The 24,586-nt window shown below is 39.9% G+C and overlaps 1 protein-coding gene across 2 annotated transcripts in view; it reads left to right on the forward strand.

Annotated features, from left to right (window-relative positions):
• LOC148069662 (ankyrin-3-like) overlaps positions 1 to 24,586 on the forward strand; it is an 83,428-nt gene that overhangs the window by 46,411 nt on the left and 12,431 nt on the right. Inside the window, exons 1-17 of one of the 2 annotated variants that reach the window (XM_087802473.1) lie at positions 160 to 252; positions 603 to 726; positions 6,087 to 6,174; positions 6,486 to 6,536; positions 7,979 to 8,088; positions 8,877 to 8,909; positions 9,418 to 9,642; positions 9,710 to 9,864; positions 10,953 to 11,164; positions 11,311 to 11,518; positions 11,726 to 11,822; positions 12,624 to 12,852; positions 12,946 to 13,071; positions 13,813 to 13,935; positions 14,389 to 14,415; positions 16,059 to 16,140; positions 17,154 to 24,233. In XM_087802473.1, the coding sequence (XP_087658599.1) occupies positions 171 to 252; positions 603 to 726; positions 6,087 to 6,174; positions 6,486 to 6,536; positions 7,979 to 8,088; positions 8,877 to 8,909; positions 9,418 to 9,642; positions 9,710 to 9,864; positions 10,953 to 11,164; positions 11,311 to 11,518; positions 11,726 to 11,822; positions 12,624 to 12,852; positions 12,946 to 13,071; positions 13,813 to 13,935; positions 14,389 to 14,415; positions 16,059 to 16,140; positions 17,154 to 24,233 (9,052 nt within the window). In that variant the 5' untranslated portion in view covers positions 160 to 170. Of the gene's footprint in view, positions 1 to 159; positions 253 to 602; positions 727 to 6,086; positions 6,175 to 6,485; positions 6,537 to 7,978; positions 8,089 to 8,876; positions 8,910 to 9,417; positions 9,643 to 9,709; positions 9,865 to 10,952; positions 11,165 to 11,310; positions 11,519 to 11,725; positions 11,823 to 12,623; positions 12,853 to 12,945; positions 13,072 to 13,812; positions 13,936 to 14,388; positions 14,416 to 16,058; positions 16,141 to 17,153; positions 24,234 to 24,586 lie in introns of those variants that run through there. The other variant, XM_087802472.1, reaches the window with a different exon arrangement.

Raw genomic sequence — 24,586 nt, forward strand, 5'->3', positions numbered from 1 at the left:
CAATAGATGCTTTTATTTTACCGTCAAATCGAATAAAACCCAAACCGGAAACGTACCTTTGCGCGTGCTTCCTGCTCCTGACGCGGGCGCTGGTGTGAGCTAGTGGTGCGGCAGTAGCGCACGCAGGGGGGAGGGGCTGCGGTGAAGAGTGTTGCAGGACACAAGCCGACATGAGGGAGAAAGGGAAACACAGTAGCCGCTCCGCCGGCTTCGTCGACCGGCGTGTCATCGTCCACCGGTCCGCTGATCGAGGTTCGGTTCTCTCGCTGCTTCATCTCTGCCTGCTGTGCTGCCTTTTTGCTGCTTCTAAGTGATGGATAAAAAAAAAACTCGCGTGTTATTTTAGATTTAGAACAAACAAAGTGGATCACCTGTTCTGTTTTATTTTTATTTACAAAAGTCGTATTTGTGCCATTTAAAAACGATCTGGTGTGTGTGTGTGTGTGTGTGTGTGTGTGTGTGTGTGTGTGTGTGTTGTTGCTGCTGCTGATGTACACACACAGAAAAGTTGTTGTGGTCACTGCAGCAGCTGGTTCATCACTAAAGGCCTCCTTTATTAGACCTGATCTGTACATTAATGGTGTCATTTTGTTTGTCCTCAGGTGAAGATGCCATGACAGGAGACACCGACAAATACCTGCGTCCTCAGGATTTGAAGGAGCTCGGCGACGACTCTCTTCCCCAGGAGGGGTATGTGGGATTCAGCACAAGAGCTCCACTCGCCAGGTGAGCTTGTTGTGTACATGTTGGCCTATATAAACTTTTATTTTATTTGATTTCTTTAATGAAGACCAGGACCATGTCATTTAGAATTAGAATTAGCGTCAACACTTACTATGAGTCATTTTCCATGTGACTCATTGATGACATTAAGTTAAATTTAAAACAAATATTAAACTCTCTAGTTAAATCATATAGTTTACTCTCATAACAGGGGACCCCATTTGGTCGTGAATCTTATTCTACAGGATTCATTATTTATCATTTTTGATAGATAGGAATTGTTTAACTATTGTAGTTTAATATTTATTATGTTTTGCGACATCGTTCCCTAACTTGGAGAAAAGAAATGAAAAGAAATTTCATAAAAACACTAGCCTTAGAGGTTGAGCTAGATATACAAGTTTGAATGTTTTGGCTCCTTGTGTTGTTGTGATTAACACACGGTCTGGAAGTCTGGCCCTCTGACTCGAACTATGTGGCCCCGCATGAGATCAAAATAATACTATAAAACTGAGCAACTAGAAATGTTTTCAATGACTGTCCAACAATTGTGTAACTGGTTCAATAATAATGGGTATTGGTCTTATATATTTTCATTGTACATTTATAACATTTATGTTTGTATTACATTTGTTTAATTTGATGGTATAATGACCCTTTTTAAGTTATTTATTTAACATTTAAAAATACATTAAACATTTTTTTTGGAAACTTTAAATATAATTATTAAAATAATTCAATTGGAATTAATCATATTTTACAGGGTCCTTTAATTTATTTTTGTGTTGTTTTTGCATTATATTTAAGTCCTAATTTTGTCTTCTTCTTTTGGCTCCAGAGCCCTGTAAATGTGGCCCCTGAAGAATTTTAGTTGGCCACCCCTTGTCTAGAACATTGTTTTCAGATTCAGTTTTTTGAGCTTAAAAACGTATTTAAAACAAACGACACAACTTTCCTATCTATTAAAAGAAAAAAAGTCATTCATTGTTTTCAAAGGGTGGAAATTCACTTCCAAGAAAAAGAGTAAAACGTATGATAAAATGAATATATTATTGTATATTATATAGAGCAAATGATCTTGATCGCTAGTTACCTTAAAATCTGCTCATTGAGCAGAAGTCTGTTCACATTCAACGAAAAAACCCGAGTGTGAATCTGGCAGGCTCTCGTAACGAATACACACTGAAACTGCTGTTCAGCTTTAAAGAGCTTTTGTAGTCGCATTGTATTCGTTGGCAGATGCACAGCAGAGGAAAAAACAACTGCAGCCACTCTCGGCATCATGGAAATATTATCATGAAGCCTCAGCTGGATAATATTTACATTATACAACTCGAGCTGAATGACTGCATGCATAAGCTATGGTTTTCTTTATATATGTAAAAGCAGAATGTATTAAACACTTGGTTTATTCTAAGGGTTTTAATTGGACCATCTACCATGATTGTAATGTTGTTGTTGTGGTCAATACACACATGAAAAGAATGATTAGAGCCTTGTTATTCCTCAATATCAATGGAGTCAATTGGTAACTCTTGTGTGTATCATGCGACAATCAAGCAAAGACATCATGGAATTGCTTATAGCTGTACTACAACCAGCTACACTTTACACACAAATGAGTTGAGATCTTTAACAATTTATAACTTGTTTTAATTGATCTTTGTTCTTCATCAACATCTCAAAGTGCTTTGTTGTGTTTTTGTTCCTTTTCTTGTATTTGTGCGGCCCAATCCTTCACCATAGCCCTAGAATCTGGTAAGTACTCGATTATACCGAAACCAAACCAACTTGAACATCCGTGTTTCAATCATTGTCATCATGGCTTTGACCGTTCTCATCGTTCGTCTTTATTTGTCGCAAGCTTTGCTCACATGTTTGTTTTAATAAGTCTTTATATACATTTTCAATGTCACCTCCAGGGGTCACAGCTTTAAGCTTTCTAGTGAACACGACGATTGCGATCTCTTGTGTGCTGTCGCTCAAATACCTTTCTGTACAAGGCAATATGGCTTTTAATTTGACTATCTTGGACGAGATCCCTCTATATGGTCTTTGTTAAAGCGTTGTTTTGAAGATAACATGGTCTGAAGAAGGGTACAGGTACCTCACCATCAGGTACTTTGGCGATATTTATCCACGAGATGATCGATATCTGCGATATTCAATATATTAATATATTTAATATAAAAAATCACATCAAATGGAAAAAAAACCTCCTATGCAATCATTCCAAAACGTACAATATACACATGAATAAACACTGTACAGCTGGACACATTTAAAGTTCATGAACATTAAAATAATGTCTTTAACCAGAAAACTGATTTATGATACGGAACAGTCACACAAAAGTTGTGTACACTACTGATATGTGTATCTCAACTGGGACAATGATTTCCGATTATAAGCAATAAGTAAACTAAGGTCCATTTCTCTTGTTTCTGAACAAAATGAAAATGTAATCCTGAGCAAATTTCCATCAGCCTGAATTCACCATAATGGCCAACAAGGATGCTTTGCGGATTTCGAAGTGTTGCCGTTTTATTTCCTCCCATCATTTGTCTTGTAAAAGTGGGCTCCACATTTTTTGTTGTTGGTATTTTCGCCTTCTTTGTATTGTTCTTCTCCTGTGGTTCTTCTTCTGATGTCACCAGCTGCTGTTTACGCCTAATTAACCCTCATTTATTAGCATCCCCTAAACAGGAAATGATGAGTATGAACTGACGGTGACAACGTGGTTCGGTCCATAATGTTCGTTGTTATAAAATATAGATATTTGCTAGCAGTGTTTTGATTATTTATTGCGACAATGAGCACAACAAGTAGAACGTATGTGGAACACATCTCATTGAGATAAACATCTGAGAGGAAGAGGACAGAATGGAATTTTTGTGCCAACAAGTTCTGAATAAAAAATGAAGAAGGGAGGTTGTTGGCTGGTGGCAGGACGGATGGGAAACCATTTGAACGGATGTCAACTGGGCAGAGTAGGATGGACAGAACGAGGAAGAGGAGGAAGCTGTGAAGATCAAACTTGTTCTAGCTGTACTGCCAGAAAATCCATCGGGTTGACGAAGAGTTGCTAAGTAACTTGGATGGTGGGATAGTCCGGATAAAAGCCCTCTCTTTTTTTGCTGAATGGTGACCCACTCAAACATGCTGAGCTCGGCACTTTCTACTCCCCTCTCCTTTTTCCCGGCCTCCCAACAACATCACTCTCAGTTTGAGGCTCTCCTTTTGGGTTCTTTTTCAAATCTGTGATAAAAACTGCAGGTGAAGCTGCATTGAGAGGCTGCAATAACAGCCAGACGTCACTATAGGGATGTTAAAAAGACTGCAGCAGGACAGGTAGAAAAGACTCTGTCTATGTGCGTGTGCTGGTTTTAAGTGGGTCATCTGCTAATTATATATCAGACCTCAGCCACTCAAAATGAACGGCCAAAGCCTTGCTCGATGAATATTTTCATCTCATCCGTACAAGTGACAAACGAGTCTGACATGGCGAACCGGGAGAATGTTAGCATTGAGTCATTTTGTTTGCATTAAAGAAACACTTTGTAACTTTTGAGATGACATGGAGTTTGTTGATTTTGGTGGCACTGGTGGACTTTTTGCCTGAAGGTAGACTACATTTCCCATGAGGACTAGCGTTGTAAAATCATCATCTGCCTGTCACCTGCAGTCAGACTACAAATTTTGTTTCCATGGAATGTGTGAACGATGAATAGCGATGAGGTAATGTTTTGTTTTAAGCCCATACCCCCCTCCTCAAGTTTAGAGCCTTAAAACAAAAATAAAATGTTATGTTGAATCATTTCACAGTAAACTTATGAACAGTCACGACATAAAGGCACCTTTTTGCCTGAATATCAACCTACACAATTTGCATTTATATACAATTCTTTCTCTCAGGGAAAGTAATAATATCCTAACTTTCTCAACATATTATTTCCTCTAGGCACTATATAAACATCACACAATGTAATAAATGCATCTTATTTGATATTCTAGATAATTATAATATAAGAATAACAATAATTAGCAATACCACATGAAATTGAAAAAGACTGTTACTAAAACTATTTTATATGAACAAAACACAATGTTTAATAGTCAAACAAAAAGGTAAAAAATATCTTATCAAACTTGATGTCATGTTTACTAACTAAGATTGTTGCCTTCAAAGTTAGGAGCCACTGAAGTGAACTATACACATCAGGGCTGACTAAATAAACATTACATGAAGAATGTTAAACATGTAACAATCAACACTCGGAACTATCAAAAATCTTGATGCACATTACACACATTTTTGTTTGACGGATTGTTAAGATCAAGAAACGTGGTTCGACTTCTTTTGAAATCACTTCAGTCAACTCACCAAAATTACAACAAGAATACAGTTTTTCTCTGAATCTTTGACATATTCATCACATACTTCTGTCACGTACATACAGTATAAACTGACTTGATAATACTATGATCCACTGATGATTCAATGATCTGTACACTGCAGGGGCCTTAATATTCAACCCAAACTTTATATCTGTGGTCTTCTGTTGTCGCATTGTTTTTGCAAACTATCATCTGGTTGCTGATGCATCATCTGTTTATTGCTAGCACGCAAACTTCAGATAGCTAACATAACCCATAAAAAATCTTTGTCGCAGCTTCTGCCATCATAGCGTAATGGCAGGTAGAAGGTTGCATGTTTTGGAAATTATACAGAAAGGGTGAAGTGAGGTTTCCCGTAAAGAAGTCCGCACATTTGTAGTTTTTTTGTATGGCAGGGTTCCTACTTCCTCCTAAGATTTTAGTGCCGGCGAAAGTGACACGGACCAGCTCAGGCCACGATGGAGGTGTCATCACAAAAATTATGAAATGATTTTTATGAAAGTTGAAAAACTACCAGGTGCTGCTTTAAAACAGAAAAAAAGGTTGTTGTTGTTTTGAAAGTGCTAATGCTAGTTCATATAAGCTAGCAACATATAGCAGTTTTGTCACATTAGCTCCTGAGGCTCGTTGAAGTACTAATAAAACAAGAAAATCTCTGGGATCAATCAAATCACTACATTCTATAGAAGGTTAATATATAAATCTAAGTATGAACAATAATGAGCTCACTGCCATCTCTCTTTTAGTTGCAAGACATTTGTCCGACGTTTCAAACTCCCCTTCAGATGTTAAATAATTTCTAGCTCCTGTTATTAAATAGAACCATTTCCCTGGAGGTGTGTCACCTTCTAATTCCTTGCTTGTTTGGTTTGTTTCTCATCCATTTCTCATTAAGCCTTTCTAAATAAACCATAAAAACAGTTCTATCTGGAGATTTTGTTGACATCGCTTTCCTGTCCTTACAGTTCAGACCGGTCCAGCACGCTCAACCGAAGCTCCTTCACTCGGGATAGTATGATGATCGAGGAGATCCTGACTCCTACAAAGTCATCGGTAAGATCCGTTGAAAAACACATTTCTTCTCTCTTTAACTCCAGCTGTCATCCTATAGTCCTATAGTCAGGTTGTTTTAAACAAGATTCACATTTATCATCATCCCAATGTGTCAATTTAAACAGTCCTTGTAACAGTCTCTCAAACTGAATTTAGTTAAATTATTTCACCAAATGGTTGACAACAAGGAATTTAATTAGGAAATATATATATATTTCCATGTATAGTATTTACAGTGCCATCAAATATGGAAATGTTTGTCGGGATTGGGGTCAATGTGACTTCTCAGCTCAACCTTTTTCTTCCTGAAGCTTCAGAGTGCCTGTAAAGACATTTCCTTCTTGGTTGATCCCTTAAATAAGGTATAGCGTGGCGCTCGATTTATCACTTGTAACAAATGTCATTGTTTAAATGTTGGCTCTTCATCTTCAGTTATGAATTCTGTTTTTCTTCATGTACCTTTTCCATTTTTAATCAGTAGATGTGGTTAGACGATCAGGTCGGGTTGTTAGTCTACTGATATTTAAGAAAGCGTCATGTTAAAGTGATAGTAGAAAATTCACTCATTTTCTACTCACCCTCATGTCGACTACTGGTTGGGATTATTTTAAAAGTAATCCGTTCCTTTTTAAAGTTAAAGACAAAAATGTATGTTCATTTTAATGTAGCGACCAGAGCTCAGTTTTTGTCGTCTTGATCATCATATACAGATGTATTTAAGTTTTTTCTGAGCAATTCCTTTTGTCAAGGCTTCAATACAAGACGTTACAAACTAGCAGTATTTGGATGTTTTTAGGTGTCTTTTTGGACCAAGATGAAGACGAAGATAACTGAGCACCATTACCACAATAAGCATGGATTTACATTTTTGCGCAAACCTCTAAAAAGAGACGCACCTAAAAGCATTTAATTTTCTCAAAAAACGACAGTGCGCAGGTGGGATTACGTCATTGTTTCGTCACGGGGTGGGATTTACGACTCAGTCACATCATGGCGGATGTCTACGGCGTGATATTACTGCCACCGGTTTTCAGCGAGTGTGTGTTGGTTGTTGTACACTCAAAATCACTCTGCTGTGCACTCGAACAGTCATACACACGCGCTCTAGCTGTCATACACGCGCTCAACTTCTCTGCTGCGCACTCAACATTTGTCTGCTCACAACACCGGTCTCGAGCGCTGCTGCTTGAAGCCTTTTAAACATCATTTGAACATCGTTGCCATGGGTGTGAACAAAGTTGTCAGAACGCTTAATAAAGTTTGACTTTATCTGACTGTTTTGTTGACATTCCCGTTAGCACAGCTTTATCTAGTGGATGCATAACGCAACCCCAGTCAAACGTTTGACTGAATCTTTTATTCTATGCGCCTTATATTGTGGTGCGCCTAATAGTGCGGAAAATACGGTACGCTGAAAATAATTTCAACCTGTATTCAAAATGAGTAGAAAGTATGTAAAATCTAAATTTTGCGTGAACTATCTCTGTAAATCATTTAGCAATGCTTCTCTTAAGTAATGACTTGTGCTAATCGCTCGTCTAACTGCCAAAAATTACGTTTGAAATGCAGAAGTTTCCATCCTTCATTCAAATGCTGACAGAATTTGTATTGAGCGGTACTGGGAGTTCTTAAGTACCTTATATAGAGTCATCAATAATTCTAGTACCAGCCCCAGACCTTTAGTCAGATAGAGAGTCTTCACCTTAAAATCAGCTTCCTTTGACATTTCATCTTCATCCATCCATGTTTATCCAATTCTGCGTGTAAAATGTGGCTGATGTCACTATTTCTGTCCCTATTTCAGCACCTGGCTGTGACCAAAGACTACGGTTCAGAGTGCATGCGTCGCTACAGTTGGACTCCAGACACAGTCGACCACAGCCACAACACTGTGTCCAGCCCAATCCACTCCGGGTGAGCGCAGACATATCCGTGTGCCTGCAAGCATGTCCACACTTGAGCGCACTTTACCACTGCAGACCCAACCGATCGGTCTTTTGCAGCAATAACACATTTATAATATGCTTTCTGACAACGTTTCTTAGTGTATTTGGAAAACATTGCTGCACTGAAGAAGTCTGTGGGATTTCAGCAGTATTTGTTTGTTTATTTATTGGCCTATCTATCTGTTTATCTGTTTTTTTTTTATTTGTCTGTTTATCTGTTTGTTTATCCATCTGTTTATCTGTTTGTTTATCTGTCTATCTATCTGTTCATCTGTGTATCTATCTGTCTGCCTGTCTTTCTATCTGTTTTTTTATTTGTCTGTCTGTCTGTTTATCTGTCCGCCTGCCTTTTGCGCTATTTGTCTGTCCGTCTGTCTGCCTGTCTCTCTAATATGTGTCTATCTCTCTAGCTGTTTATCTGTATATCTTTCCATCTGTCTGTCATCTTTCTATGTCTCTATCGCTCTATCTCTCTGTCTATTTCTCTACCTGTCTATCTGTCGATGTGTATATCTCTCCGTATGTATTTGTATTCTGTCTATTTATATTGATTTTTTAAGAAGGTATTTCTTGGTTCTTGTAGTATTTTAGATATGTATTCGATGAATTCAGATGCATAATGTTATAAGGTTGCACCAACTTGACTAGAGCTTCGAGCTTTGGTTGTATTGCTATAAGCTCAGTATATGTCTGATACTAAAACTAGATCTTGGGGGGTCGTGCCTTCTGCATTTTCCCCGTGTGTTTATTTTACAGCTCCTCTTCCCCGCTCCCTCAGTATGACTCCAGGTGATTACTGAGTTCAGTTTTCTAACTGATGATGCCCCTCGGTGCCAATATCACTCTTCCATTCTTCCTCTTTCTTGTCCGTGCTTGTGTCATCCGTAATGTGTTTCATCTGCACTGCGTAGAGAGTAGACGTGTTTGAACATTGATGTGCCATCTTTCTCTTGCAGGTGCATTAAACCACACAACACTTTGTAGTGTTTCCACACGCTCCAATTACTCTTCTTCTGTTGGTGTTGGTTCTAATGTTGAGGCAGATTCTAGAGCGGGTGTTGGGTTCTGATGCTCTAGAGGCTCTGAAAACATGGCAGTTTTACCATAACCTTGTATATGTTTAAAAAGAAAAAATACAAATCAAGTGTTTTGGTAAAAACTGTCAGCTTTCATGACTCAAATCAGTTTTTATTTTATTTTTCTCTTTACTTTTCTTTTCCTTTTCTGGGTGTTAAGCGATAGCATGGGGTCCTACTCCTTTCTTATAGTCAGGAATTCTGATGTGACTCTCTTGCAGGTTCCTGGTCAGTTTTATGGTCGATGCCCGCGGTGGTTCCATGAGAGGCAGCCGCCACAACGGCATGCGCATCATCATCCCCCCGAGGAAGTGCACGGCTCCCACTCGGATCACCTGTCGCCTGGCCAAGAGACACAAGCTGGCGTACCCTCCACCCATGGTGGAAGGCGAGGGGTTGGTCAGTCGGTTGGTGGAGGTTGGACCAGCAGGGGCTCAGTTCCTCGGGTAGGATGTCGCAGTTGGATCTTACTTTTTTATCCAATGCCTAATAAACTTTCTGTCTGATTTATAGACCTGTGATTGTGGAGATTCCTCATTTTGGTTCCATGAGGGGTAAAGAGAGAGAGTTGATCGTGCTGAGGAGTGACAATGGCGACACCTGGAGGGAACATCAGTGCGACAGCAGACCAGAAGACCTCCCAGACCTGCTCGTCGGCATGGATGAAGGTAACCTGGCTTTTATTTTTGAACTTTTTGTTTGCCACTCACACTAGATTCTATTGTTTATCTATAGTGTGGAAATTGTCTTAAAGTAATTGTTCACCCAAAATTCAAAATTAACTCACTTTCTCCTCACCCTCATGTCGGCTAAGGGTTGCGCATGTGCACTGATATTTGCAACATTTGTGTTTGAAAAGTTTATACAAACTTTAAATACATCGATTCATTTCATTTTTTTATGAAGAATTTTAATGTCGAGGCTTCAGTACAAGAGGTACAGACGTTAACTGAGCTCCAGTCGCTACATCAAAATGAACAAACATTTTTGTCTATAACTCTAAAAAGGAAAAAATTACTCTGAAAATAATCCCAACCCTTAGTTGACATGAGGGTGTGTAGAAATTTTGTGAAATATAACTTTAAGGAAAAGATACACACTGAAATATAAGGGTGTGTTTGGATATGAAAACTGCAATATTTTCCTTACAATACTGTAACGATATAAATAAAAGTACTACGGTAGATTTTTTTTTCCATTTACAATTGACAGCCGCTAGATGGCAGCAGTCTTCCAAAGTTAAAAGAATAATGAAATCCCCTGAGACCCTAGCAATTACTGAGGATGAGAGGATTCAGTAGACTCCAGCTTCTTTTAATGCTGATATTTGGACATTGTTTGGTTTCAAAAATAATGTAAGGTGTTATGACTTCATGGTCTGTAAATTCTGCAACACCAGAGTCAAGTACTCGACAATACTACAAATATATCATATCGTTGTCACAATATATCATATTGTTGTCCCTGTAGTGTGATATGTATCATATCACCACATTTTTTTCAATTTACACACCTAGTGAAAACCTTTTTAAATATAAAGGTTAAGTTGGCTCATAGCCCTTAACCTGTGTTAGTAAAATTAAATCCAACATGAAGTTTTTAAGAATCGGGATCAGAAACTTTTATTGTCAGTGTTGGAAACACAACGTAGGATATTTTTGTGGTGCCAGTACAGAATAAAATAATGAAATAAGATGACACTCAATATTTCTCTACTGACTCCTGAGATGACCCTCAAACACAACTCTCATTCCAGAGCTGGACAGCCCCGCTGAGTTGGAGAAGAAGCGGATTTGCCGAATTGTAACCAGCGACTTCCCTCAGTATTTCGCCGTGGTGTCCCGTATCAAGCAGGAGTCCAGTCACGTGGGTCCTGATGGAGGAGTCTTGTCCAGCAGCACTGTCCCAATGGTCGCCGCCTCTTTCCCTCAGGGGGCGCTCACGAAGAGGATACGTGTTGGTTTACAGGTACATCACCAAACTCCACTACTTAAAGAAAACGCATAACGAGATAAGCACTTGAGAGCAGGGTTAAAGAATCTGTGTCTCTTCCAGTGCATTATAATTTTCCCTTTTCTTTAATTAATTTTGACAAAAACCTCTTTTAAATTTAGGCCCAGCCGGTTCCTGATGACCTGGTTAGAGTCATCCTGGGAAACCGGGCCACCTTCAGTCCCATCGTCACGGTCGAGCCCCGCAGAAGAAAGTTCCACAAGCCCATCACGATGACCATCCCTGTCCCTCCAAGATCAGCAGAAGGTCATCCGACCGGCCAGCGGGGAGAGTGCGCCCCGTGTCTTCGTCTCCTCTGCAGCATCACAGGCATGTCGCCCCCTCGTGGTCGAAGTGTGTCAGAAGGATCTGTAGGATTTGACTTCAGCTATGATAGTCGCTGATTATGTTGATTAAGTAAATGTCACGTAAATCACACGTAGCACATCATTCTTAATCAAACTGAAACTTTCCTTCTTTAACTATAAAAAGAATGATTGTAATAATATATTTATTTCTCTTTTTTTTTTTGTCCAGGGGGGACGTCGCCTTCCCAGTGGGAGGACATCACGGGGACCACCCCTCTGTCTTTCGTCACTGATTGTGTATCTTTCACCACAAATGTGTCAGCCAGGTAAAACAATTTATCATTTATCTGTGAAAATAATACCAATTGTCCGTCCAACAATTGAACAGCCACCAAGCAGTTGTTCATTTTTATCTTTTATATAAAATCCCATTCATTTTTATGTAAGTTTTCTTATATTAATTATATTTTTTAGAATATTTTAATTTAAGCTTTTTTATTGCGGTTCCCCAGTTTTTTACAATAATCTGTGCCTATTCAAAAATATATATTTATCAAACAAAAGTTGATTATATCCTTTATTTGTATATCCTGTTGCATAATGATTTTTGCAAGACTTGATTATTTCAAAATTTACCAATTTATCATTTATTCATGTTCTTAACTCATTATGAAAAAAAATCTATATACTTTTATTGTCTTTATTTTATTTATTTTCTCTCATTACATATTGTTGCAAGATCAGGCAAATCTTTATATGATCTCCAAGCTATAGACAATTTTTTTTTGTTAATTTTAATGTAGCGACTGGAGCTCAGTTGTCTTCATCTTCGTCCAAAAATACACTTAAAAACATCCAAATACCTCCATACTGCTCGTCTGTAACATCCATCTTGTATTGAACCCTCGACACTGGGAATTGTTCAAAATATATTATTCAAGTCTTTATTTTAAGTTTGATTGTAGCTAAAATGCCAACATGTTGCCCAGACAGGAAACCCTGCTGGTAGACAGTCGACAATCACTTAAAGCAATACTTAAAATAAATGCTTTTACCTGAAAGAATTGTAAATCGTTGATTGTTGAAATATTCAGGTTTGTGTCACATTTTCTGACTTTTCTCTGCAGGTTCTGGCTTGCAGACTGTCACCAGATTCCTGAGACGGTGAGTCTAGCGTCTCAGTTATACCGGGAGCTGATCTGCGTGCCATACCTTGCCAAGTTTGTGGTTTTCGCCAAAATGAACGACTCTGTTGAGGCCCGGCTTCGCTGTTTCTGCATGACAGACGACAAAGTGGATAAGACCCTGGAGCAGCAGGAGAACTTTGAGGAAGTGGCTCGCAGTAAAGACATCGAGGTGGGATAACAAGGAGAAGCCCATCAAAAAGAATCATCTCTGGTTTAGTTTTTACGCTTCAATGGTTTTACGTTTCTTCTGTGTGCCGTGCAGGTTCTTGAAGGCAAACCGATCCACTTGGATTGTTACGGCAACTTGTCGCCGTTGACCAAGAGTGGGCAGCAGCTGGTTTTTAATTTCTACTCCTTCAAGGAAAATAGACTTCCCTTCAATGTGAAGGTAGAAAACTTTATCTCCCTAATATTGTTCACTGTTGCTGATTATTTTGGAATTAGAAGTTCAAGTAATAATGAAAAAAGATGACAAGGTTAATTATAAATCACTTCTTAAAGGGCAACTAATGTGAAAACTCTCCTGACTCACTCACTTGTTTTATATGTTGAAGTCTTCCTCTCCAAGGTGCAGTAAGTCTCTCATCATGACCATGTTTTGAACTTATTACTTTATAAAATTCTCTCCTGTCTGAAATCTCAGCGAATGAGCGGTTACGAGAGCGGAGTTCATTGACATAATAATGGCTCCACTCCTCCTCCAGCTAACTGTAATCATCCCCCGCTTTGTTTATACAACGAGTCCCTTGGAGGGGGAGACTTTCGTTATTGATGATGTGTGATGACAAACCTCGATGTTTGACCTATCACAGCAGAGTGGGTGTGGTTATGGTAAACGAGGTTTAATCTCCAGAAAAACAAAGTGTTTTCAGTGGGCGGGGCTCAAGATAATTTTCTAATGTAAATATTTAAATGAAAAGAGAGTTTTGTACAAACAGACATATACTGATGAGTCACAATAGAGTTCAACATCTATTAAAGGCACATTTAAATCAACACATTCGTTGCCCTTTAACTGATATCATGTGCCAGATGTGACCTGTGGGATTTCAGTTTTCTCTACGCAATTAACACTTTCAGCTCAAAATAAACTTTTTTAATGAATTTTAATCATAACCTCTTTCCACAGATCCGAGATATGGGCCAGGAAGCGTGTGGTCGCCTCTCCTTCCTGAGGGAACCCAAAACATCGAAAGGTCTTCCACAGACTGCCATTTGCAATTTAAACATCACACTGCCGACCCACAGAAAGGTAGGGAGATCCACTTTGATCAGACCACCTGATTTCGATCATGTCATGTCACCTCCATGTTGTGAAGTGGAACAGACGGGGTTGTCGTACATCATTTGGACAAGAGACGACTGCCTGCCGCTTGAGTCTAGTGTTAAAACCAGCCATAAGACCCCACAACGTCCACATACAGCTGAACGTGTGCATTACGTTTGATCGCTTGGCCTGCTGTCGGTCGAAATATGTCAACATTGTTTGTTGTGGCGTTGATTGATCACAAGAAACTATCTTTTGCTTTATTGTTTTGCGATTGTTTTGTTTTATTAAATGCATAATTTCAGGATGCTTTCAGTTGTTTTTGCTGCTCCATTTTCACTCCCTGACTTTGATTTTCAACCCCCCTGCTCACTGTGACCTCCCTGCTCTACATTGTGTCATCTCTACTCTCCGGCAATGCATCTTGGAAAATCAAAGGATATGGATTCTGATCCTGATGATGAGGTAAAAAAAAAAGATTATTCATCATCATGTCAAACTGCTTCTTTGTCATCATTTTCTTTAGCTTTAGTGCTGATGCTTATAAATACGAGATGGAGCTCCTCGATTGTGCATGGTTGGACGAGTCTGTTGGATTGAGCTTACGTTCTGCACGAGTGGAAGTTATTTTAATCAAAAATTATCATGAAGCTGACATTATTTATTCATCAGCTTTTAAGCCTGTCACCTAATTTTAGTACCAATATTTGTCTAGCAGACTTGAACATTGTGGTTTCCCTCATTCAACCTGAATGAGTTTAATTTAACCAGATGAGATAACTCCAGGACTAAAGTGAAAAAGTCCAGAATGTAATATATTATTTACGTATCACTGCTTTAATTTGATTTAAAGAATTTATTATCAGACATCTTTTAATCGTTATTTTAGTAAATATTTAAAATATACTTTTACGAATGTATTGAAATTATTAATGACCTTTTATTCTGGAATTGTAAACTGTAAATGAGGTGGTAAGATAATAATGTGCTAATTATATTACTACTTACAGTATTTTTTTTTACCAATTATCTATATTGATATAATATGGACATTTTTTTGATTAAACTTATTTAATTTGTTGATGCCTTTTCTAATGTCATGGTATTTTCCAAATTCATTCCTCAAGCGTTGTTTTTTTTAAATGATAGTAAATTCAAATATCACTCATTTTCTACTCGCCCTCAAGTCGACTAATGGTTGGGACAATTTTCAGAGTAATCTGTTCTTTTTTAGAGTTATAGACAAAATGTTTGTTCATTTTAATCTAGGGACCGGAGCTCGGTTGTCTTCGTCATTTATCTTCGTCCAAAAAGACACTTAAAACATCCAAATACATCCATACTGCTCGTATCTAACGTCCCTCTTGTATTGAAGCCTTGACATGAGAAAATTAGTCTAAGTCTACATTCTTTCTTTTTTTGTCTTCTGTATACACTGGGAGCTTTCGCGATATTTACCCCAAGTGTTTCCTGTCTGTGGAGCATGTTGGCCTTTTCGCTTCTGCTACAAATAATCTTAAAATATAGAATTGTTTAATTATTTTCTGAACAATTCCTCATGTCAATTATTCAATACAAGATGGACGTTTCAGACGAGCAGTATGGAGGTATTTGGATGTTTTTAAGTGTCTTTGGACGAAGATGAAGAAGAAGACAACTGAGCTCCAGTCGCTACATTAAAATGAACAAACATTTTTGTCTATAACTCTAAAAAGGAACAGATTACTCTGAAAATAATCCCAACCCATAGTCGACATGAGGGTGAGTAGAAAATTAAATTTAATTAAAATTTTGGATTAACTATCATTTTAGGTTTTAAGATGTTATTTTTTTTAATGAATTTCCCTTGAATAAATCAATGGTCCCAAAAGGGTTTTTTGTTAAAAAATAAAATACTATAAATTAAGATTATAGCAACCATATCAGGTACATAACCTCCTAAATAATGAAAACAAAAACCAAAATTATATTGTATAATGATCCATAATACTGCTCAAGTAACCCAGTTGTTTTTGAGTGGGGGGAGGGGTTGCTGAGTCAGACTAGTAACACTTAACCATATTTAATGTTAAAGCATCTTTTGTTGTTTTATTTTTTGTTTGTTACAGACTGAAAAGCCAGAACGACGTCATACCTTTGCCTCCATAGCTTTACGTAAGCGCTACAGCTATTTGACTGACCCAGCTTCCAGTGAGTTTTCCATTTTGAATTACTTGAAGTATCTTACTTAAGAGGCTTAGTTTAGTTCCATCTATTGGTCCCTCCTATGTATAACATCAGAGAGAGACATATTCCCATGATCAACAACTGTTTGTCACCTGAGACTCCATATCTGTCAGTCATTATGCATTTGCATGTTCCTCTGTGTTCCGCCTGGCTTCTCTGCACATCTATAGTCAGTAGTTATTATGTTTCTGCTGACTTTCATCTGGTTTTACAACATCTGTCTGGTCATTCTGCAAGTATGTCATTTAATGTGAATAAAATTACTTTGTTAAAGGCATCCTTTTTCTGTCCATTTCACTTTTATTGGCTTTATCATTGTGTGCGACTGTTGTTATATACTGTAAATGTCATGATAGGTTGCACTTTACATTACTTGATCTGCCTTTTATCCGTTCGGTCTTATCTGTTTTGTTATCTTATTCAAATAATTTCATAAAATGAACCTGAGAAAAATAAGATATTATTAAAATGCCTTTTTTTGTAAAGTGCAATCTGAAACATTTAGTCAAGACCTTACAGGTAACATGTGTATTTTTCTTTTTCTTTATTTTACACTTGTGGGGTCCTTTCTGGCATATAATCGATTTAACCCAATTGAAGGAATGACATGTCAACAGTAACACTGGCAGTTAAAGAAACGGTTGCTAGAGGCATCTGTACAAAGCACACCAAAAGTCAATGTCCCTTTCATTTCTCATGTGAAATACAACGTGCATCAACGGTCCCCCCCCCCACACATGCTCTATCATTGATTCAGTACATTTTGTGATCATCAACTTCACCATCAAAGAATTGATTCCAAACTGTAAAATGGCTTGTTTTAAAAGTGATCTTTTTTATATTTTGTGTATGCATTATTTTCTTGTTATTGAAAATTCTGCTGTTGCTGACTCAATTTCTCTTTCTGTTTTTTTATGCTTTATTTTTCTTTTACATTTTATTTTGGATTACTTTTGATTTGATTTGTTTTGTTAAAGAAACACCTGATCGAAGTCCGCAGAGAACACAGCCTCCTAGCTACCCTCACAAACCTGTCCTTTCAACGAGATCTTATCAAGCGTGGTCGTCTGTTCCTGTCGCCGTCCCTGGCCAAACCAAGTCTGGATTTGGCTCCCTCTCCAGTTCCTCGTCTAACACGCCCAATGCCTCTCCACTAAAGTCCCTTTGGTCCATCAATTCTGTGTCCCCCATAAAGACAAATATTCACGGATCACCAGTCTCAATGAAATATGTTAGTGACACAGCATCTCCCATCAGGTCTTACAGGACTATCTCTTCTCCCATAAAAACTGTAGCCCAACAAACTCAGTACCAAGGTCAGATAACCCCAAGCCCCCTTGCCTCACCAGGAAAACATTCCTCTGATTCAATGAAGGTAGTGGCAGGATTGTCTGCTAGATCGTCTCCGATAACTGTTGGAGGTAGTCCATTACTTGAAAGGGCGTCTATAGCCATGACGCCTCCTACATCTCCCAAATCTTCAAGTATGTACAGCCCCCCTCTCTCATACAAAACGGTCATGGGGGGCTCTTATGGAACGGTCTCATCTGGCTCACCCATCAAAACAGTCCCCGGTCTCTCTTCAGTGCGGTCTTTTGCGAGCGACGTCACTGGCCCAGCTAGAAACTTCTTTTCAACGTTATCCTCTCCTCTCAAATCCAACACTCCACCAAGTGCTGCAGCTCTCATTAATGGGTCTGTGTCACCGTCGCAGTATCACTCCTCATCCCCAACTCACCTCACCAGCAGCCTACAAGAAAGAATACAGGCAACAACCAATGCTGCCACCACAAGTGTGAATGCAGCTTTTGATGAAGTTGAAAAAACATTCAACTCGTGTTCTGCGGGTTATGGTACCTTAAAGTCCCTGTCCTCCTCAGCGTCGTCCTCTTATCAGTCCATCAGATCATCTGCTTCCAGTTCCTTGTATCCCTCTTTAAGACCTGCCACTAACAACACCACTGTAGTAACATCCAGCACAATGACAGTCCCTGTCTATTCTGTTATCAATGTGATGCCAGAGCCTCCATTTAAGAAGCTACCGGAGGTATCGAAGTCAGCTGCTGCTCTTCTGTCGCCCAGGAAAACGGATCCCAATGTAATGAATCATCAAGTTCAATCTTCCTTCGCGAGAACACTGTCTCCGATAAAATCACCCCATTGCGTTACTGGTTTGAAGTCCGACACAACATCGCCTCTGTCATCGAGCCAGGAGATTCTTAAAGATGTGGCTGAAATGAAAGAGGACTTAATTCGCATGTCAGCCATTTTACAGACGGAAGCAAATTCCTCCGCAAGTAAATTATTCAAATCAGACTCTCCCAAGGAGGCTAAAGCAGAAGATGATGAGCCCCATCGAATTGTGGAAAAAGTGAAAGAAGACCTGGTGAAAGTTAGCGAAATCTTAAGTAAAGAATCGGGCCGTGATGGTAGGGTCTCCATGACACGGAGTACGTTGGATAATATTCACTTCTCAAAGGTTCCTGTTGAACAACCACCAAGCAACTGGAGTTACCCACCACGATATGAAACGGTGGTCCCTCAAGCAAAATCAAAAACAACACCTGATAGAGATTTTAATCTTTCTAAGGTTGTTGACTACCTGGCTAACAATGTTGGAAGCAGCTCTTTTTCAAAAATGAACGAGTCAAAGCAAAAACCTGATGAGCTTTTGAAAGAAAGCCCGAGCAAGGAAAAGCAAAAACGTGTTCTTAAGCCAACAATGGCAGTTCAAGAGCATAAACTGAAAATGCCTCCAACTACAATGCGTCAATCACCCTCTGACAAAGAGATCAGCAAAATAGCGGATGTGCTTTTTGGAGCGGACACTGTGTTGGAGTCTCCTGAGGATATTTCTCACGAACAAGATAAAAGTCCACTTTCTGACAGTGGCTTTGAAACCAGGAGTGAAAGGACGCCCTCTGCACCTCAGAGCGCAGAAGGCTTGGGCCCCAAAGCTCTTTTCCAAGATGTCCCAATTCCACCAGTAATAACAGAAACACGGACTGAAGTTGTACATGTCATAAGAAGTTATGAATCCCCCGAGGAGAATAAACAACCAGCAACAATGGACTCGCAGCCAGTCAGATATATCGAATGTGATGCTACGGGGCATCTGAATCAAGGTGCTTCACCCTCTGAACAAGACAAATGCTACTCAATAAAGGTCTGCCCTGATGAAGACACTATGGGAAAAGGTATGAGGTTGAAAGAGGAGACTCACATTACAACAACTACCAGGATGGTGTATCACAAAACTCAAGGCAAAGAAGCAGCATCAGAGAGGTGTGAGGAAACCATGTCTGTTCAAGACATAATGAAGGCTTTTCAATCAGGCAAGGACCCTTCAAGGGAGCTGGCAGGACTTTTCGAACACAAGTCTGGCAATGATGAAGCCCCGCTAAGAGAAGAGATGAGCTCAAAGCCCAAGGTCGAAAGAATAATTGAGGTTCACATTGAGAAAGGCAACAAATCGGAACCAACGGAGGTCATTATCCGAGAGACAAAGAATCACACAGACAAGGAAATGTATTACTACTCTGGGATTGAAGAGGAATCACTTCCCATGTATCTTGATGCAACAGTTGACACACCCACGTCACAGGAGGAGGATAGTCGCCCCAGTTCCGCCCAACTCAATGCAGATGACTCTTACAAAAGATTAAAGCTTCTTAGCCAGCAGTCAGTAGAGTACAGTGAAGATGGTTCATCTGAGCTTAGGGGGGAGTCTTATAATTTTGCAGAAAAAATGCTGCTCTCTGATAAAATCCATCCATCTCATTCTGACACGGAGGAATACCTTCGAGAGAGGGATCACTTACACTCACAAGACACGCATAGTCACAGTGAGGGAAAGCTAGCAATGCCAAGGACAGGGTATGTTTTCAGGTCATCTCGAAATTTCTTTGACAAATCAGGGAGAATGGCTTCCGATGATAATTATGATAAAATGACCCTTTTGCAATATTCATCTGAGCCTTCCAGCCCAAAACAGTCTGTTTGGATGCGGGTCCCTGACGGAACCAAGAGTAAGGACCAAGAACATGTGATGTATGAGGACAGAGTGGACAGAACAGTTAAGGAAGCAGAGGAAAAACTGAGTGAGGTTTCACAGTTCTTTAGGGATAGAACAGAGCAGCTCAATGATGAGCTCTCATCACCAGAGAGAAAATCTCATAGACCAGACTTCAGGGAATCAAGATCAGGACCCAGTTCAACACACAGCAGTCCAGAGAGATCACTTTATAAAAATGCAACCAGTGGGGAGGAATGGAGTAGAGAGAGACTCAGAGACAAGTTTAGCGGCACTGATAGAAAATGTTCAAGTTTACCCAGCAGCCCAGAGAGGAGGGTTGTACGGCAATATGGAGATACAGATAACAAAAAAACTGCAGATATCGTATCACAGAGATATATAGATGAAATTAATAAACCTTGTCAAATGTCTTCCTCAAAGGTCAGTGCAGCGAGGATAAGGTTTGAGCAAGAGGCACAAAGACAAGAAAAGGCTTATCAAAATACTAATCCACCTGTCAGGAAACAACAGGAGAGTAAACTTCCTGTATACCAATTGTATGCTGGTTCAAGTATTCCAAAAACACCGAGCAGCCCTGGAGTTCAAAGGCGAATTATGGATTATGAGTCAAATTCCCAAGGTCAGATCAGTGGTAAAGACCAGGATAACAGTCTTTTTAAGGCCTGGGAGAACCGAGGTTATGGGACTTATAAACCCTTGTCATCTAGACAGACGCCTTCTGCATTTAATGAGTCTATCAAGGATGCCAGTAATGATGATCCCAAAAGACAAGAAACGACACAAAAACTAATGTACACAGAGTTTGTTGTCAGGGAAAATCCAAACATTAATGATGGTCTAAAAAAAAACTCGGAATTACAAAGTCAAATAAAAAAGCCAACTAATTTTCCTGAAAATTGTAAATCCAGGACTATAAAGGTAAATGCCACAGTTGAATCATATGAGAAGGCAGATGCAAATCTAATTACTTTGGCTAGAAATCTCTTGCAAAGCCCAGATCCAAACAGGTCCAGTTATGGCTCATCTGGGATGTCGTCAGAATTGGAACATTGTCTGTCAAATGTAGCCTGTAACGGTCTTGACAGTGATCAAGTAGAGATCCTCGGACAAGTCAGTCCTGCAGTTGTTACAGAGGGTTTTAAAGATATAAAGCCTTTACCAGTGTATGTTAGCATTGGAGTGGATAAGGAAACGGCTTCAGCTCAGTCTGGCACCTACAAAAAAATAGTAAGTCATGAAAGTAGGACCTTGCATGAGACCAGGGGTGCATTTTACACTGTTAAACAAAAGCCATCCTCAACCCCTCAAAGGAATCCAGAAGATGACACACCAGCACACATCACGTTGATGGAGACCCCGGGCAAATATCCTGTAGCTCCTGAGACCCAAACATCAGTGGAAGTCAACGTTGCTTCAAAAGCTCTTGAGTCTGTAAAAGCCTTTATGTCTGGCAAGCAGAGCTCTGTTCCTAAAGAGTCTGAAGATGAGGATGGAAAAATGTCTATTGACAAGGATTGTGCAATGGGAAAATTAAAGCCATCTTTTGCAGAACAAGCAACAAAGAAACAGAATGTAGATCGCCAGACGTCAAAGGACAAAAGAGTAGCATATATTGAGTTTCCACCACCTCCTCCTTTGGAAGTAGAGAAGTCAGAGAAAAGGGGATCTTGTGCCTCATCTGAAGCAGAAACGGAAATGATGGAGGTGAATCTCCAAGAAGAGCACGATAAGCACCTTTTAGCAGAGCCCATTATAAGGGTCCAGCCACCATCCCCTGTTCCCCCAGGAGCTGATAACAGTGACTCTTCTGATGATGAGTCTGTTTTTCATCCCATCCCTATTAAAAAGTACATGTTCAAAGTCAAGGAAGAAGGAGACGCATGTCAAAAACCAAAAAGGACAGAGAAATATGGAGATGGTAAAGAAACGGGTGTTAATGGTGAAAAAGCTGAAGATGACTTTGAAAATGGTAATGACCAGTCAATTACTGACTGTTCCATAGCCACCACTGCAGAGTTTTCTCATGACACGGATGCAACCGAGATCGATTCGTTAGACGGCTATGATCTTCAGGACGAAGACGATGGATTGAGCGAAGACCCAAAGATTCAATCGAATGACCGAAAAACAACGGATAACGCATTTTTTCAATCAAAGCTGGAAGTGATAGAGGAAGAAAAAGGTGAAGACAGTGGAGATTGCAAGTCTAAAGGCAAGCCATCTTCAGGCGAAAGCAGCGGAGAGGAGAAAGATTATACCCTTGAAGGAAGACATCCAGAGAGGCAGACATTTGGTGACAAATATTTTGGATCTCAACTTGAAGAGGAGCTGAATTCAACCTTTAAAACAGTTGCCACCAAAGGTCTTGACTTTGACCCATGGTCAACTAAAGGGACTGATAATGAGGTGTATGACTCCAAAGGAAAAGAGGATGAATCCAAGCCATTTGGTTTATCAGTGGAAGACAAATCACAAGCGACAACACCTGACACAACCCCTGCACGAACACCAACTGATGAGAGCACCCCAACTAGTGAGCCAAACCCCTTCCCTTTCCATGAGGGGAAGATGTTTGAGATGACCCGCAGTGGTGCAATTGACATGAGCAAGCGGGACTTTGTTGAAGAGAGGCTTCAGTTTTTCCAGATTGGTGAGCATTCTTCTGACCCCACTTCAGGGGAGAAGGGCAAAGGGGGCAAGATCCTGGGGGTCGTTTCCTCTCAGTCTAAGGCAGGAGATAGGGCAACGATAGAGGGCAAAGTAAAGGTTACAGACAACACCACAGACAGCAATCCCACAGCAACTAAAGGCAGCCCTGCACAACCTCGCAATGATACTGGCCATTCAGGTACAGACGCCCCCAACTGTGAAGTGATAGCTGAGACTGCCTCCTCTTGCACAATTACAGCTTCTAAAGTTGACACCAAATTACGTACCCCCATTAAAATGGGAATAGCTGCCTCTATTACTGTGAAAAAAGAAAAGGGTGATCTCTCTGACTATAAATCTGATATGTCAGACAGCCAGATTGTGCCAGAATACATCAGCATAGAGAGTCCTTGTTTAGACAGTCAAGGTGCAAAATTCCCTCAGCCTAAACCAGAAAGAAAAGATTACCCTTCAGAAAACTGCAACAATAATAATAATCTTGAATCCTCAAATGTTCAGGCTAACTACATTCAGTGTGGTAGTGTGGTTTTTAACCTACAGTCCTCCTCTGAGCCCACTCTCCAACAAGCTAGCAGAATCGAAACCCTGTGCTGTACAGATGTAGATGAAAGTACAGCGGCACAAATTAACAATGAAGAGGCAAAAGTTGAAATGGCAAAAGAAATTGAAGTCAAGCAACCTAAATCCAGGCTTCCAGTGAAAGCATCAGGTTGGTCCTTTCATACACAGGGAAAGGCCATAGGCAAGCAGAAACCCAAACAATCAGTAAAAGTTGAAACCAGAAATAGAGTAGAGCCAGTAGTCGCCAAAGTAGAACCTAGGTCACGTATTCCAATTAAAGATGCTAAAAAGAGCTACTGTGCTGTCCCTACTCGGTCAGTTCGCGTCAGCTCTCAACCTACAAGGGCATTGGACACTGAAAGAGCAGCCATACAGTTGCCCACAAGACTACCTCTTAAGGACAGACATAAGGTCACCATTGTTTCAAGTGAGGGAGTGTGCAGGAAAGAAAAGCAAGACTTTAAAGGAGTAAGCAGGGGAAATGAAAAGTTGGTGGACCGCCTTTCAGACGAGGAGAAAAAGAAGCAGACAGAGCAGTCCGAGGAAGACAGCACCTCCCGGAGCACCTCTCTGTCGGACGCCTCCCAGCCTTCCCAGCCCTCCCGCTCATCCAGGTCTGGTAGAGGTTCGAGGGCTGAGGCAGGGGCCGCGTCCGTAAGGGCAAAGGTGGCGACGACGGACAGGGCCTCTGGCAGTGAAAGAAGCAGGAGGAGTAGGCGGACTGGTGGGAAGGAGGGCAGTCAGGGACTCACAGGGTCTCGAACGCCTCCCATCGCAGAGATCAAGCCTAGTTTGTAAAACTTTAACACTATAAATACATGTTATATTTATATAGATTCACCAGTAGTTGCATGTCATTGTTGTGGTTGTAAATGTATAAACTGGAATGCCTTTGTCTTCTTTAAGTTCTGTTTTCAGAATAGTTGTTTAAATCATTGTCATTTACTGTATGTACTGTGATCTGTATTGTTGCAAGATATTTCCTGACGTCTTCACAAATGTGATATCTAATTAGAATAATCAGCATGCCAGTAGTTGTGACTGGTAACTAACACAACCTGTACCCTGCTTACTAATTCACTAGTACAAGTTCTTGCAGGGGATTGTAGCCTGACTCTTGTTTGTTTTGTGTGTTTTACGTGT

The sequence above is a fragment of the Callionymus lyra genome, chromosome 11, assembly GCF_982586985.1.
Source record: "Callionymus lyra chromosome 11, fCalLyr1.hap1.1, whole genome shotgun sequence".
Classification (NCBI taxonomy): Eukaryota; Metazoa; Chordata; class Actinopteri; order Syngnathiformes; family Callionymidae; genus Callionymus; species Callionymus lyra.